The sequence below is a fragment of the Sinohyriopsis cumingii genome, chromosome 2 (genome assembly GCF_028554795.1).
Source record: "Sinohyriopsis cumingii isolate HCF-2022 chromosome 2, ASM2855479v2, whole genome shotgun sequence".
Lineage (NCBI taxonomy): Eukaryota > Metazoa > Mollusca > Bivalvia > Unionida > Unionidae > Sinohyriopsis > Sinohyriopsis cumingii.
In genome coordinates this window covers 137,879,030-137,895,006 of record NC_142962.1, presented here as the reverse complement: position 1 = coordinate 137,895,006, position 15,977 = coordinate 137,879,030, and the positions used below count along the sequence as shown (strand labels likewise).

Sequence of the window (15,977 nt, the reverse complement as noted above, 5' to 3'; positions counted from 1 at the left end):
ATCCCTTATTGTTTGGTAGGTCTGTCCTTTTCCAGGACTAATGTTCACATCCTTTCTTAATGATGTTTTTTTGTGACCATGCAGTTGCAGAGCTGGGAAGACATTGCATTCAACAGAAATCATGTAAATCTAACTACTGTAACTTTCAAATAAAATGGGACCATTTCATCAATAATTAAGTACATTTTCAATTCATTAATCAATGTCATAGACTGAATTTGAATCATTATTAAGTGCAAACCTTGTATTTCCTGTGTTATCAGCTTGCATCAATTTTGTTTTTCTTGATAGAATTGTCTTAATCTGTTGCTGGACAATTTTCAAACCTTGTAGGAAGGCAAGTCATCGTTTCATGCTACCTACCTTAATGACCATAGTGCTCAGGCTAGATAACAGTGGAAGGATGCTCCATGCCCCTAATGCCCTTGACTCCCCTCTTGGTGCCTTTACCAGTGTCTTAGAGGCAGTTCTGTTCCCATGTAGTTCCTCCCTTCAACCAGTCTCATCTGATTACCAGATTGTTCTATAACTGTTATTTTCTGCTAATTTCATTTTTTTTATATGTATGAAGGTTTTTTATATATATATATATATATATATATATATATATATATATAGAGAGAGAGAGAGAGAGAGAGAGAGAGAGAGAGAGAGAGAAAACATATTTTTGCAAAGGGTTGTTTTCTAACATAACAAGTTTAATCATACATACATTGGAACCATGCATTATTTCTTTGCAGATAAGGAAAGTCATGAAGCAAATGAGGTTTTGCTGCAGGAAAACAAGAGGTTAAGAGATCAAATGATAGAGATGAGGGTATGTAAAAGTCATGTCACTATCTTGGTAATTAACTGTGAATAACACTTAAGCCATTTTGAAATAGAAATTGACTACACTGGCAGATCAGAGTTCAACTGTTCATTGAATATTATTATTAGAACAAACAGCATTAAGTCTGTATTAAGATGCATTTGTGATGGCACCTCGAGTGTACGCAACAACTGTGTTCATGTTGCTCACATTTTCATTCAGTATAAATAATTAAAAAATATGACTTTTAAATTGTATTTTCTTGAAGCATTCAGTGTATGTCTTGGAAGATGTTGGGATATGTTTGCTTTAGTTCTCATTTTCTCAGTAAAATCAGCTCATATATATACACACTGATTCATTGTGTCTTCAGGTCTGTGGATTGTAGCACAAAAATTTGTACCCCTGTGATCCACAGAAAAGATTGAATTCACAATAAAGTGAATGCTAAAATATGCTTTTCGATTGAGCTTTATGAACCTGAAACCATGAATTGCTTGTTCAGGAACAGTGCATCTGTGAATACACACCTAAAGCAGCATTTATCTTAAGGAGTGAAGCAACATTTACAATTGACATATTCAGACAATCTGCATACATACCTTTTTTTTTTTTATTTTACTGTTTCATTAAATTCAACATTTTATGAAGTATATTCTTTCCTATTTAGGAGCAGCTAAGGGTTGCTGGACGTGGAGGTGATGACCTTGAGAAACTTGAACTGTATCAAGCTCTTGAAAAGGCAGAGGGCAGAATTAATGCACTGGAAAAACAGGCAAGGCGGTGTATTAGGTGTCATGCATATAGCTTACAGCGAGATATTCTAGTCATTCATAAGAAAGAGAAGACAAAAAAAGATTGTAACTCTTTCTTGCAAGACCACTTTGTATAAATGGACTTGTAAATTAAATGCATAAGATTTTACTTGAATAATGCAACCTAAAGTAAGTCATCTGTCATGCAATAATGGTAAATCATAAGTCATCTGTCATATGCAATCAGTAAGTCATAATGCAAATTAAATAATTTCAAGCTGTCATTCAAAGACAACCAGAATACCAGAGCCCTGTCCTCAAATGTTGGCTTAGAATTTAGTTTGACTGCATCCTCTGATCTTTCTGTTACTTTTACCCATAGCAGATTGTTAAAATCACCTTACGGCAGACAATTTACCTGACTCGATAAAAAAATCACAGTATTATTGGAGTTGTCTTTTTGAGTCTGTCAGTGTAATTCAGAAATAACTAGAAAAGGATTTGATGTATTATGTTAACATTATAAAGCTGTTTCATGTCACTCTCTGGTAAGATTTCTAGGCATCCAGAATGAAAATTTATAAATAAAATATTACTAAGTTGCAAAAAAAAATTGATAAGAGGTAGTTTCTTTTAATATTTTAGATAAACACATTTGAAAGAAGAAAGGTAGATAACTCCAAACTTAAGTGCATGGTGTTTTTCAGTTGTGGATGTTTTGGATCCACATGTTTTGCTGCTTGCTTTTCTTTGAAAACGTGGGACTTAAAGATGTGCATTGTTCTGTCTTGTATTAAACAGTTTAATCTCACCATACAGTTTCTAACTTTTAAAACCAAGTTTCATATCAAGCTAGTTTTCCTTCATATAATATTTTGCCTCCATTAATCTGATACTTTTCCTAACACAGCCAGAATTGTTCCATGTCATAGCTTTTTTGTTGGAGAGGCTGTTTGGCAACACTTTCTTTTATAATTACAAACTATTTTTGAGAACAAAATAAAACTCCATCGACCTGGTAAAATTTATGTTAAACTAATGTGTGAATTGATCAATCAGATGAAAATGTGCTGTTACTGCAGTGATAAAACAAAATTTCCCTACTGTTTGTTTATCATTCTACTTGTATTTATTAATCATGATTAAATATAATTGCCATGGATTTAACCAACTTTCAGATATTTTCTTATCAGACATTACAAAAAAAAGATTTTCACAGGAAAATGATCACTAAAGTTTATTGATGTTTTGATTTTATGGACAAACATGATTTGTATGGACATTTTGATTTATATTGGTATCAGGTTTAACAGCACATCATCACAATCCTGTCCATATAATGCTGATTACAAGTTTAGTTCTATAAATATAAAAGGAAACTGCAAAACTGTCTATTACATTGAACTATGGACTTAGAGACATTTTTGACAGAACCTTGTTAGAATAAGACTAGAAACACCTTTAGGTAGTAAAATGAATTTACTAAGCATATTTCTAAACAAATATAGATGACCTGATTAGGTACAAATGCAATGAAACCAATTTTTCAATTTTTTAAAAATGTTTATGAACTTTTTTCCACATACATTTTGTTTTACAGTCTGGCCTACCTGTGTTACTAACACAGTTCTATTTTCTTTGTAACATTTTCAAATTGAAAGTACCCTATACACTAAAACTTCGATTATACAAACTTTTTGGAAAAATGAGAATGGTTAAGTAATTGGATGTTTAGATAACACATAAACTCATTTATTAGTTGGGTCCAACTGCAAACAACATAGAATCAGACCTGCCATAACATAATGCACTGGCAGATTATGGTCTAGGATGTTTGTTCCTCTGATTACTCATTAAAAACTGCATAGTCCCACATCTTCCAACACTTGATGTGATGGCAGATTTGGGTCTATGAGGTTTACAGTTGGATTCAACTTATGGGTGAATATATAGTGTATTAGTATTTTATATTTGCAGATCTTAGAAATTTCTGGAAACATAGTGTTGGTTTGAATTTATTTTTATTATCATTAAAAGTTTGGATAATTGAGACTGCATTGAATTTTAATTATTTATGATAGGGTGACTGTAATTTCTTAGTGTCTGATCCATGGCTAATTCTTAAATTATTTAGATACATGTAAAAACTGAAAGGTTGTTAAATCTTGTTATTCTTTTGAAACCCAAATTTCTGAGCATTAAAGTGCTTCTTAAAATACAACATTTAACCATAGAAGCCAGAGGTGTATGGTACCAAAAATTTCTTTGCTGTCTCCTTTTTTATCAATTATCATGCAGTAATTTACAATATTATCAGTGAAAAAAATATTTGAGAAAGAGAATGATACCAACGTAAAATGTTTTTCTTGTTTACTTATTGTCAGAAACAAGCAAAACAATATTACTGTACAAAATTTAAAGAAGTCGACAAATGACTGAAAATATATGATATATATTGGATATTATAATATTGTAATCTTCACTAGTTCTGGAATGCATAATGGTATGCACACAAAAGAAATTTTAATGAGAGAGATAAGTTTATGAATTAACTATTAGCTGCTGCTAACTACGCTGCAAATGGGATGAACACAGTATGATAGGGTTATTCATCAAAGTAGGATGTGTTAGTTTGTATGTGTGTAGATATCAAAACTTTATTTTCTTATGAGTAGCAATGGCTAACTGTTTTTGCTGAGTTATAAATACTTTGAATTACAGTTGTCTGAGAATGCCAAGTTGTGGGGCAGAGAGAGAGCAGACATGTCCATTAAGCTTAATGAAGCTGAGCATGGGTTTGGCAGGTCTACTGGCATGGTGCTTCATGATTATCCAGTTTATGTAAGTACGGTAAATTATATAGTTCTCATGAACATACAAGTTTTGCAAATTTGGCCAAGCTATTAATTTGGCACAAGATGTTTTCAGTGTTAAAAGAAACTAAAATCTAAGGGTTTTTTTCTGCATGTTTTTCAAAAATAACATTCGTAATCTGACAGAAAGTACCAGTGACATAGTTTGCAACAACCACTTCTCAAATAGGTCACATTTTAATAAAACTCAAACATATGGTATCAGTCAGAGAATACTTGTGCACATTTTAAATTCTTGCAGTAAAACAAAATCTACAGCCACACCCAATACCTTTTAAATAAATACACAAATAGGCATTGGAGAGGGGGTTGAAAGCAGTGTTTGTGTATATTGGAGAGAATTAGTGACTAGAAATTCTGTGTTCATTTTGTGAGCCATATCAGGTATCTGCAGAATTCATTGAAATACCCAAAATTTAAATGATGCTAATTTATTATGATTTATAATATAATGGCGTCCATTTCACATTGTTTAAGATGTCACCACTTTATCTTAAGTTGCAATAACCAATAACCAGATGCCATTGAAATTTACACAGTTAGCGGGAAAACATATTATCATGGTAAAATATCAATAGGTGAGGAAAAAAAACACAAACGTTTTCGATAATTTATTGACTTGTACTTTTTGAGAAAAGAACTGTTGTTATATCCAATATCAAGGCTACAATTTGGAGATAAGAACATAGCAGTTAAATTTAAATCCAGCCTTTAATTTGGAGAAGATAACACTGCAGATAAATCCAATATCCAGCCTTTAACTGGAGAAATGAACACAGCAATTAAATCAAATATCCAGACTTCAATTTGGAATAAAGAACACAGCAGTTAAATCCAATATCCAGCCTTTATTTGGAGAAAAGAAAACAGCAGTTAAATCCAATATCCAGCCTTTATTTGGAGAAAAGAAAACAGCAGTTAAATCCAATATCCAGCCTTTATTTGGAGCAAAGAAATAATCATGTGCAAAGTAACTAATGTAAACACTGAATCATAAGGCATACACAATGCATGCCTTTAAAATGAAATAAAAATGATGGGTTTATATTTCATTTAGAAGATTTATTAAATTGATTTGATAGAATCAGATCTTTGTAATTTTTCTGAAGATAAATACTTCTTTCTGTGATTAGATTTGAGAAAAAGAATGGGAAACTCAAAATCAACCAAGAAGAACATTGGGGTTAAGTTGTACAACACTTTCACAGTGACTCATTACAAATTAATTTAAAACTATAGGTAAATGGATAAAGGAATTGGGAGGAGGGGGGTTCAGAGACTAACATTATAACTGGATTCACAGTCCTACAATGTAAGATGCCAACCTTGATGATTATGATTTGGGGGTGGGTGGGTAAAAATCCCACTGCTCCCTAATCATAACTGTCATGGTCAGTGTCGTGCACTGTTTGACTTTTGGACCCAATCACTACAACCATTTACCAATAGTCTTAATTTTGTTTGTATGTAGCCCATGTAGGTAGCCTAAACTATTAATAAACACAAAAACAGATTTAAAGAAATGAAAATTGGTTACGGACGAGTATGGACAATAACGATACTGCCGAGTCACATGAACTCATGAGAGCATCAGATCCAAGTCATTCATGTGTTATACAAAACAACACATCCTTTGTAATGAATATTGTACCTCTACTCATATCACATATGCCAATTTAGATAAAAATATCATGACTGTGCTGTGGAATGTTCAAAACCTTAGATGGCCTACCATTGGTAGAATTATTTGTTTGATGTTGAGGTACCTATTACATTGCATATGGAGAATCCAATGTTCGATAAATGACTACTTAGCAGATGCCCTCAACAAGAATTCATATATTTAAATAAGGCTTTAAAACTAATAGGAAATATCTTTAAAAAACAAAATAAAAGTAAAACTTTTTTTATATAAAGAATTGCAATTGTAAGAGTTTAATGTCCCCCCCCCCCGAGTTTATCGAGGTATAAACTGTCAGTTGCCGACTTACAAAGCTTACATAACAGCCTTTGAGCATTATTTGCCGTGTTAGTTGGCAAAAGGCGGGTTGTCTTTTGTCTACACCATTTTGGACAGAGTTATTGCCCTTTTGTAATCAACTTCATAGCTATTTACTTGGGTTGTAATTAGCAAAGCTTAAGAACCATTCAGCATATTCTGATGCATGTTTTGTGAACATTGTTTCATAGACCTATATATTCCTCTAAAGAGTTTTGTCTCATCCACAGTTTTGGACAGACATATGATCCTTGTCAATCAGCTTAATATCATTACATGGGAGGTTGCTTGTATTGAACAGACCTTGAAGGAATTGGATTTCAAACATTCCATGTCAACATTTAAAGGAGTTATGGCCTCTGAATTATTTTAAATTGTAGTGAGTGGGGTCCTTTGGGATTCTCCTGTTGCTAATATTTTGTCCAGAATATGCATAATTTTCAAAGACGCATATAATCACAACAGAAAATGCATTTATCTTTATCTTTGTTTATTCCAGGGTGAACGCTTTGGAAAGACGACACAAAAGAGGTTATCCCCTATGTACAGATAACCTGAATTACTGCAGTGTTGATGTGGTCTGGCAGACTGATCTGCAGAAACTTGTATAGTGTCAAAATAATTAATTTTTTGGGGATGAAAATTCACATCATAATAAGAAGGCATTTATTGTTATTAAGAATTGCACACATACGTACTGTGCATCCCATTAATTTAAGTTATTGGTTTAGGATTTCAAAATAAAAGGTATTTTATGATTAGATCAATTAATGAACTTCAGGTTAAGATGGCATTTAAAACTTCATACATATCACCTATGATGGAATGGATGGGGTGGTTTTTGTTTGAAGCAGTTTATGATATTTATTATCCATGCTCCATTTTTCAAAATAGCTCAACAAATTGAGATTTTACGTTATCTTGTCAATGATTATTCTAAAAATATTGAGATGTTATCATGGCAGTGATTGTTGAAAGAATGAAAATTAACTCATTCAAATTATGTGTGGCTTTTAAGACATTTTTCCTTGAAAAAGAAGAGTTCAAACTCCTCAAATTTGAGGAAATCCTCAAAGTTTACATAGTATTTAGTGGGTCTTAATGTTAAAGGTCAATGTCACATACATGATAGTTATCACATGCGAGTTAACATTGTAGCCATAGTTCAGGATATTGTGTAGCATGTATAACATACGCAAGCAAACACTACTGGAATTTTTATTGGCTGTACTCTAGAATTTGATGCAAGAGAACATATCCTGAACCAAAATTTCATTTCTCAAAGATTTTATATGCTAAACATTATTTTTTAAATATAACATGAGGTCTGTGATATTTGTGTTAATTATAACTGAATGTTAGTTTTCAAGAACGGTAAGGATTGTGCCGTCCATATAATTGTATTGAGATTTTTGTTGTATTTTGTGCATTTTAATGTTTATAAAGCTGTTAATATATTTTAATTCCTATTAATCAGTATAAGTTATTGTAAAAAATTGAACTGTCTCAGTTTTATCAACGACAGGTAAAGAAAAAAGTCATACATATTTCATGTCTGCATTATATTCTTGCTGGCAGCCATTACAAGAGAGAATTATTAGTAAAGAGTTGAAATATACAGGTATAACAAGGAGACTCCTTCCTTTAAGAAAATACAGCTTAATGAAGGCTGAAATGCTTTCAAGTTGGACAAGAAAAATATACTGGTACTACAGTCACTAAAATATTTTCATGCTTAAAAATGCTTTCTTTTACATTGTCAAAACAGGTGAGAAACATAACATTTAAATAAATGTCTTCCATAAGTATTCATCTCAAGGTTGATTTAAATTTGAAAGTCTTGGTAGGTAAAGATTTAAAATATTTAGTTGTAAAACAACAGCAGCCTGATTGTCACCTTTTTAAAAAACCAAAGGGATCAGTTTCTTTGCGTGTTAGGTTTAGTCAAAGTTCAGAGCCCATATAAATAGTTAAGCACGGTTTATAAAACTTATAATATAAACCTTTTGATTTATTTTCCTTTCAATGTAAATAAAGTAACACAAGTTGTATATTTCAAGTTATTCATTCTGCATTGTTGTACTGCATGACATATTTGGTTGATTAATCTTACAACTTACCTAACAGGTGATGGACCATACAATCAAGGATTATAAAACTTTTCTTAAGGCTTAGAACATACTCTCTTTCAAAACCAAATATTACTGAAGACTAGCATAATACACTTGGTTTACAAATCTTAAAACCTAGCTTTTACACTGCTGTCTTTATTAAGCCATCTTATTGCACTGTTGCTTTATTTATTTAAGGATTAAGGACCTACCAGCAATCATTTTAAAGACTTCTAAATAAATTTATCAAATATATTCAAGTTCTGATATGGAACACTATAAATTTTAAATTTACTAAAGCTTTTGAACAATGTTGAGGCAAGCTCTACAGCCTTGAATGTATCACATACAACAAATAAAGCAGGTAATTCTGTAGCAACTGATGTGCACAGGTCTTTTTTGGCACATGATGTTTCAGAGTGAGGTAGAGACTTTAGAAAAGTCAAAAGACAAACTGTCATGGAGAAAATGACTTAGTAAAATTCATATTAACAGTAATACAAGACACCTGCTATTCCATTTTTAAAAGATAAACCTGACCTTAAATGTAAACAGTATATAAAACAACCGAGAGCTGTAAAATCTGTTTACTAGAATCTTTTGTATGCAAGTTTTCAAACAATGTTTTACTCTTTCATAACTTTCTTAAACTAATTTATTTCTTTGCCATGGTAAAATAATATGACCTATTCCAAGTCAGTCTTTAAAGTACATTTAAAAAGACATTGTTTGTCCTTGCTTATGATTTATGAACTTCTAGTTAGAATGTTAAAGTTTCATGTTATTGGAAGCTCATCTTTACCTTCTGTTATGGCAATATTATTTGTCACAGAAAATATATACTCAGCCGTGTTACTTGTTAATAAGTCATATTTTATGTATGTGTCACTCTCGTCATATAGATAAATCATACTTTTTTAAAAACATGCTAAAATGTACTGTACTGAAATAAAATCAGTTAAATATCAATTGTTTTTGTATTTGTTTGTTTATATGCACATCACACATTATATGCACTAAAATAATTAAAAATAGTTAATCTCAACAAAGTCACATAATGGTTTTGGTTCGCCTGGACAATTCTCTTGCTTTGTCTCAATCTCTCCAAGTCCTGTAATTTGGTAATTTTCGTGAGATTAAATCTCCTCATATTAGGCTCAAACAAAACAATGTCTGTGTTCCACATCACATGTACATACATACAAGAGTTATGTCCCTTCAACTATTTTCGAGAGGTCTACACTTTGGTTTCTCTCCCAAGAGTCATAAGACCAATTTTCTAGATGGTTTTAAACCCATGAAGTTAGATGGTAACAGGATAAACAAACGTGTGGTGGTAGAACAGTGTTCCAGGCTGAGTTTTGCGGCTGCTTTGGTATTATGTCCCCAACATCATGGAATCTGTTAGTGTACAAGATTATCAGATCGGCTACATTTCAACAACCGATCCTTTAGAAAATGTAGCAGATATGATAGTCTTATTCACTAACACTGATACTCTTATTCCCTGATACTCTTATTCACTGATACTCTTATTCACTAACACTGACACTCTTATTCACTAACACTGACACTCTTATTCACTAACACTGATATTCTTATTCACTAACACTGATACTCTTATTCACTAACACTGATATTCTTATTCACTAACACTGATACTCTTATTCACTAACACTGACACTCTTATTCACTAACAATGATACTCTTATTCACTAACACTGATACTCTTATTCACTAACACTGACACTCTTATTTACTAACACTGATACTCTTATTCACTAACACTGATACTCTTATTCACTAACACTGATACTCTTATTTACTAACACTGATACTCTTATTTACTAACACTGATACTCTTATTCACTAACACTGATACTCTTATTCACTAACACTGATATTCTTATTCACTAACACTGATACTCTTATTCACTAACACTGACACTCTTATTCACTAACAATGATACTCTTATTCACTAACACTGATACTCTTATTCACTAACACTGACACTCTTATTTACTAACACTGACACTCTTATTCACTAACACTGACACTCTTATTCACTAACACTGATATTCTTATTCACTAACACTGATACTCTTATTCACTAACACTGATATTCTTATTCACTAACACTGATACTCTTATTCACTAACACTGACACTCTTATTCACTAACAATGATACTCTTATTCACTAACACTGATACTCTTATTCACTAACACTGACACTCTTATTTACTAACACTGATACTCTTATTCACTAACACTGATACTCTTATTTACTAACACTGATACTCTTATTTACTAACACTGATACTCTTATTCACTAACACACTCCAGAATGATGCTAGGTATAAGATAATTGTGTAGTTTTTAAATGTGTCAATAAACCATGGCTTGATGAACCTTCATTAGCAAAGGGTTGTCAATCCACTTCATTCCATATATACTCCTGGCATATGTAGATAATCAAAACTGTTTCGAACAAGTGCCCCCCTTTTGTGGGTAAAACTGGCCCATAGCCAGCGAAATCAGTTGGCCAGTGAGGGAGCTCATTACATATATTACACATTTAATTCAGCAACTTTCATGATGTCCCTGTGCCTTAACTCAAAGAAAAACTTGTGTATGAATAGTTGGATTTGGAGAAACTAATATGCATCACGTCCTGTCTACAGAGATGCCACAATGATTATTCATTACAATCTTCCTGTGTAAATGTAATATGAGAAGCAATCTGACTCTTTCAGCTGTACAGAGTCAGAGAGCAAAGAGCCAGATAATGTTTTACCTAGCTACATATGCAAAGTGTCAAAGTGAAATGAAGAAGACTGATGTCCCTTGGCAAGTAAAAATGGATTTGCATACAAGGATGTCATCAGGGAATAGGAAAGGCCATCTGAGACTTGAATGACAACCAACAAGCGCAAATCTTAATAAACGCATATATTCCAAGGAAAAGCCTGTCATATCATTTTAAGAGAGCATGATTTTTAACTCTTGCTCCTCAGTTAAATAGAATATGATACAGAAAATGATTGGCAGAAATGGCAAAAATTTCATTAAACATTTAAATAAATAACAGATTGGTCACTATACTACAAGAAATTTTAAATGTACTAAAACATTCTCCAAAACCAAAACTTCCATCTTCAATTATTCTGAAAACTTCCAGCATATCAAAAGTCTGAAAAAAGTTTTTTTTAAATTTTATAACTGCTAAGACTGATGATTACACTAAACATTTTGCTCTCAAATAACTACACAACTCTATCGATTGATCCCATGACACTGCAGCAGCACTATATCTTCTATTCTGGCAGGGACCGTACAGACTCCTCCAATAATTGTCCAATGTTGATGTTTGAACACCAGCTTCACACATTACTTAACATTTTTTTTAAAATATGGGAAACAGGCAACTTTCAGCCATTATGGCAAGAGTAGTGATACCAGTAACCAACCTCGAAAGGAACATAACAACCCCTCCAATTATAATTCCAAATTGCAAATAAGCAGTATTTACAAAAGAATGGAATGAGTGATAAATGAAAACTCCTCTGGTATTTAGAATCCAACAAATTACTATCAGACTTTCAATGTGAAATCAGATGAAAGCAGCACAACTGACGATCTAGTCAGACTTGAGGCATTTATAACAGACGCTTCCATAACAAAAACCACAGTAGCCCTCTTCTTCAATTTGGAGAAAGATTATGACACCTGGAAATAAAAGAAGCTGCCTACCTAATTTTATCCAAAATTTGTACAGACAGACATCTGACAGCTATCCACAAGAGATGGGTGTACCTCAGAACAGCATTTTGTCAGCCACTCTTTTCAATATCCAAACTAACAACATAGACAAAACCCTAAATCCTGGAATTTAGTGCTAATTATATGCCAACAATTTTTTGATTTGCTAATGGTCAAAAGGTATGCATACTAATGAATGTCAACAACATATATGCTCAAACAGAGTTTAGAAATGGTCATGAAATGAATTCAAATTTTCTAAATCAAAAAACTGCATGCACTTCTATCAGTTCTCTTATCCCTGTTGTGGAAACCAAATTTTAGCACTTGTTTTTGACTGTAAACATTCCTTCCACATATTAGATGCCTATATTAGATACCTCAAGGATAATGGTAAAAATAAGGCCAGTGTCTAGCAACAGTGGAATACACTCTTGTCAAGCATATATATTTATTTATTTTGCATGTCCTGGTGGCTGATTACTTTGTGTGTCTTGGCAGCTGATTGAATTTGTGTGCCATGGTGGCTGAGTGACTTTGTGTATCTTGGCAGCTGACTGAATTTGTGTGTCCTGGTGGCTGAGTGACTGTGTGTCCTGGCAGCTGATTGAATCTGTGTGCCATGGCAGCCGAGTGATTCTGCATGTCCTGGTGGCTCACTGATTTCATGCGCTGTGTTTCCAACTATTTGGTAAATGAACTATGATAGGCTGCAGACCAGTGTCACTGTGTTCTGACCCAGCAAATGGCACACAGGTGATAAATCTAAGGGTCTTCCTTACTCTGATGGCACAGTAATTTACTTAAGGTACCACTGTTTCCTCAACCATGATATGGTGATCTCTATTCATTCCCTTTCATCCAAATTGATAGCTGATGAGTTGTAATGAGAGTAATCCCTTTGGCATCTAATAAATGAACAAGCTTTGACAGAGTCAAAATGATTTCTTGACCTTATCAGCTGAAGCTGTTTCCCGAAATCCTTTTGTTCATAGAAGATAAAATATGTCAATGTTATATTCTGTTTTCACCTGATTGGCTTTTATCATGGAAATAAAATTTGAACAATATCTTATTACATAAGCAAATAAAATATAAGAACCAACAAAAATTTAAAATTCTTAACTACAATTTATTTAGTAATTTAATGTCTTATCTCTAAACACACTTTCATTGTCCATTACAATGTACTGAACACTCCAAATCTTCCCACACAATCATTTATTTCCTGAAATATTAAAAGAAACTTATATTAATTTACAGGAAGGTATCAAGATACTGTATATCTATCTGAACACTTATAATGCAAGACTGAAGTCACAAAAGTTATTGATGGATAGCAGGCTTAACCTTAAAATGTTAATACCGTGGGTACTTGTGCATAAGTCGAGTCACACTGCAAACAACATAGATCTTATCTGCTTTCTCCCTGCCTTAAGCAGTCCACTAAGGTTTATTTACATTGACCATTCAGTTTATGCAACCAAATGAGTGATTCAAAAGGAGGGCATTGTTTAGATAAAGGAATATCATGTGAATCGATGTGCAAACATTTCTCATCTCATCTGTACTTTTAACTCCAGGCATGTTTACAGTGTAACTCAAACATATCAGTATCTCATATTTGAAAGCAAGGCAGTTTTTGTCACTATGGTTGAGAGTTGAGGCAATTCCTTTGCTGGATAGTGGTTAAAATAGTTGTGTTATTGCAGTGGAAATGGAAACCACTTTTTTGTGTCAGTGTAATAGGTATAGTAAGATATCTTCATTATTTGCCTGAGAATTAAAGCTATTTCTGAAGATAAAAGTTTGTTTCTGAGAAGAGATATGAGTTGCATTCTTTTCATCAAGGTTAGGGGTCATTCAGTATTCAAAACATATCTGTAAAGCATGTACAGTTTTGATTCATTGGTCACAATAAATAACCATATATGGCTTTTTTTTAATTTTCTGTTCATCACAGGTTTCTAACATAAGCCAACTGTTTTTTGATCTTGGTATGTTGAGCAACTGACTAATCCATATAAAACTAAGATTAGCTTATATTTTAAGGTCAGAGAGGATTTCATTTATAGAATGGATTAAAGTGAGCAGGATACTGTAACACATAAATTTGGGAGAAATATATACCTGTAATTATGATTTTGTTGTACAGTGCACATAAAATAATCTTCTTAATGTAATAATAATAATAATAATAATAATATTAATATTCAGTGCATGGTGTTTGGTTACAAATCAAGTTTAAAAGGTGAAACTGTACTGTAGTCACCTGTGTGCAATGGCCTGTTTTGCCTTTTCCTAAGAATGGCCATTAGTGACAGGAATAACTTTATTTTATAAAGATAAAGAGGCAAATTAAAATCCTTTTAAATTGTTCGTTCTTCAACAGCTACTCTTAAGACAAACAATAGCTTTTCAAGATTTACAAAGCATAGTTTTGCTTCTGATATTCAAATTCAAACAGAAGTCAGTTTTACTAAAATTTATTTAGCTGTATGTTGTCATTTAGATGACTGATGTAAAAAGAAGCAAACTTCTAGCACAGTCATGAGTGTACTACAACAATGGAGTTTTATACTCTGAATCACTCTGAATTCAGGAAAAAAAAACAACAAATGTGTGTGATTCATTACTAACAGGGCTGTGAAGGAATATTTTACTGTGACTTCATGACTAATACTTGTTGCAAAAACCAATCAGTTTAATGATGATAATGATGATGGTGATAGTGATGCTGTGGATAATAAATTTGAATTATGGTCAAATTTTAAAAGTGCATTTTAAAAAGTGGCCCTTTTTATAGTCAAAAAGCATTTATCTGCATAATATACTTTTGTTTTCTTATAAAAATGAATCAATGCTTCATGATATTATCTACATAAATTATGTCAAATGATTAGCATTTCAACATTTTTCAATTACTAAAGAAGTCAACAGGATTTTGAAATAGAGGTCGATTATGGCCAAATACAGAGGTCGAAAACAAATATCTGTTGAGAGTACCGAGCTGTTGTCCTGTTCAGAGTCCTAGTTTCAGGCACTCTGGCCCAATGAAAAAAAATAAAATTTGAAGATCTTGTGGGCTTAGAAAGACTTTAACCATTTACAATTCCAAAGATCAAAAAGCTGCATCATATTTCATTAAATATTATATATATATATATATATTTAATATACAAAAACTGGAGAGGGCTGACATAAAAAAAAATTACAGTGAGACTGTAGGACTAGCACTAACCCATTTTAAACCACTTGGGTACTCCAGGTTTAGCATCACCTGAAGCAACTGGAGAGGAAGAGTGGTGAGCTGTAGAGGAGTCTTCGTTAGTTGAAGTGTGTGCTTTAGCACTCACAGAGCCACTTGCTGATGCTTTGCCAATAGTCCTGACAATGTCTTTTGATCCATGAGACCCGGTTGGTAGGCTTAATGAAATTATTTTTAAAAGAATCAAATAAATTACTGACAAAAGTGACTTTCATACCATTTATTTGCATTACAAACAAGACTCATTAAAAGGAATCTAAAACCTGTTAATATTCCAACTTCTATAACAATAGGCTTTATAATGTATAACATTGTCCAATTACTTGTTATAAAACTAAACAGACAGCAGATCTACTTATCCCAGTTCAGCAAAAGGTATGGAATCATGTCACCTACTTT

General features: G+C 32.6%; 2 protein-coding genes across 6 annotated transcripts in view; one reads left to right on the top strand and one right to left on the bottom strand.

Moving 5' to 3' along the window:
- LOC149805915 (coiled-coil domain-containing protein 33-like) overlaps nt 1-9,518 on the top strand; it is a 110,932-nt gene extending 101,414 nt beyond the window's left edge. For 2 of the 4 annotated variants that reach the window (XM_089950680.1, XM_089950681.1), the window contains 4 exons: nt 741-817; nt 1,482-1,586; nt 4,288-4,407; nt 6,938-9,518. In XM_089950680.1, coding sequence (XP_089806806.1) covers nt 741-817; nt 1,482-1,586; nt 4,288-4,407; nt 6,938-6,991 — 356 coding nt within the window. In that variant the 3' untranslated portion in view covers nt 6,992-9,518. The other 2 variants (XM_089950678.1, XM_089950679.1) reach the window with 2 other exon arrangements.
- Nucleotides 9,519-11,483: 1,965 nt separating this feature from the next.
- Nucleotides 11,484-15,977, bottom strand: part of LOC149805914 (tether containing UBX domain for GLUT4-like) — a 76,491-nt gene continuing 71,997 nt past the window's right edge. For both annotated transcript variants that reach the window (XM_089950683.1, XM_089950682.1), the window contains exons 17-18: nt 15,552-15,736; nt 11,484-13,538 (exon numbers count right to left, since the gene is read on the bottom strand). In XM_089950683.1, coding sequence (XP_089806809.1) covers nt 13,528-13,538; nt 15,552-15,736 — 196 coding nt within the window. In that variant the 3' untranslated portion in view covers nt 11,484-13,527. The remainder of the gene's footprint in view (nt 13,539-15,551; nt 15,737-15,977) is intronic.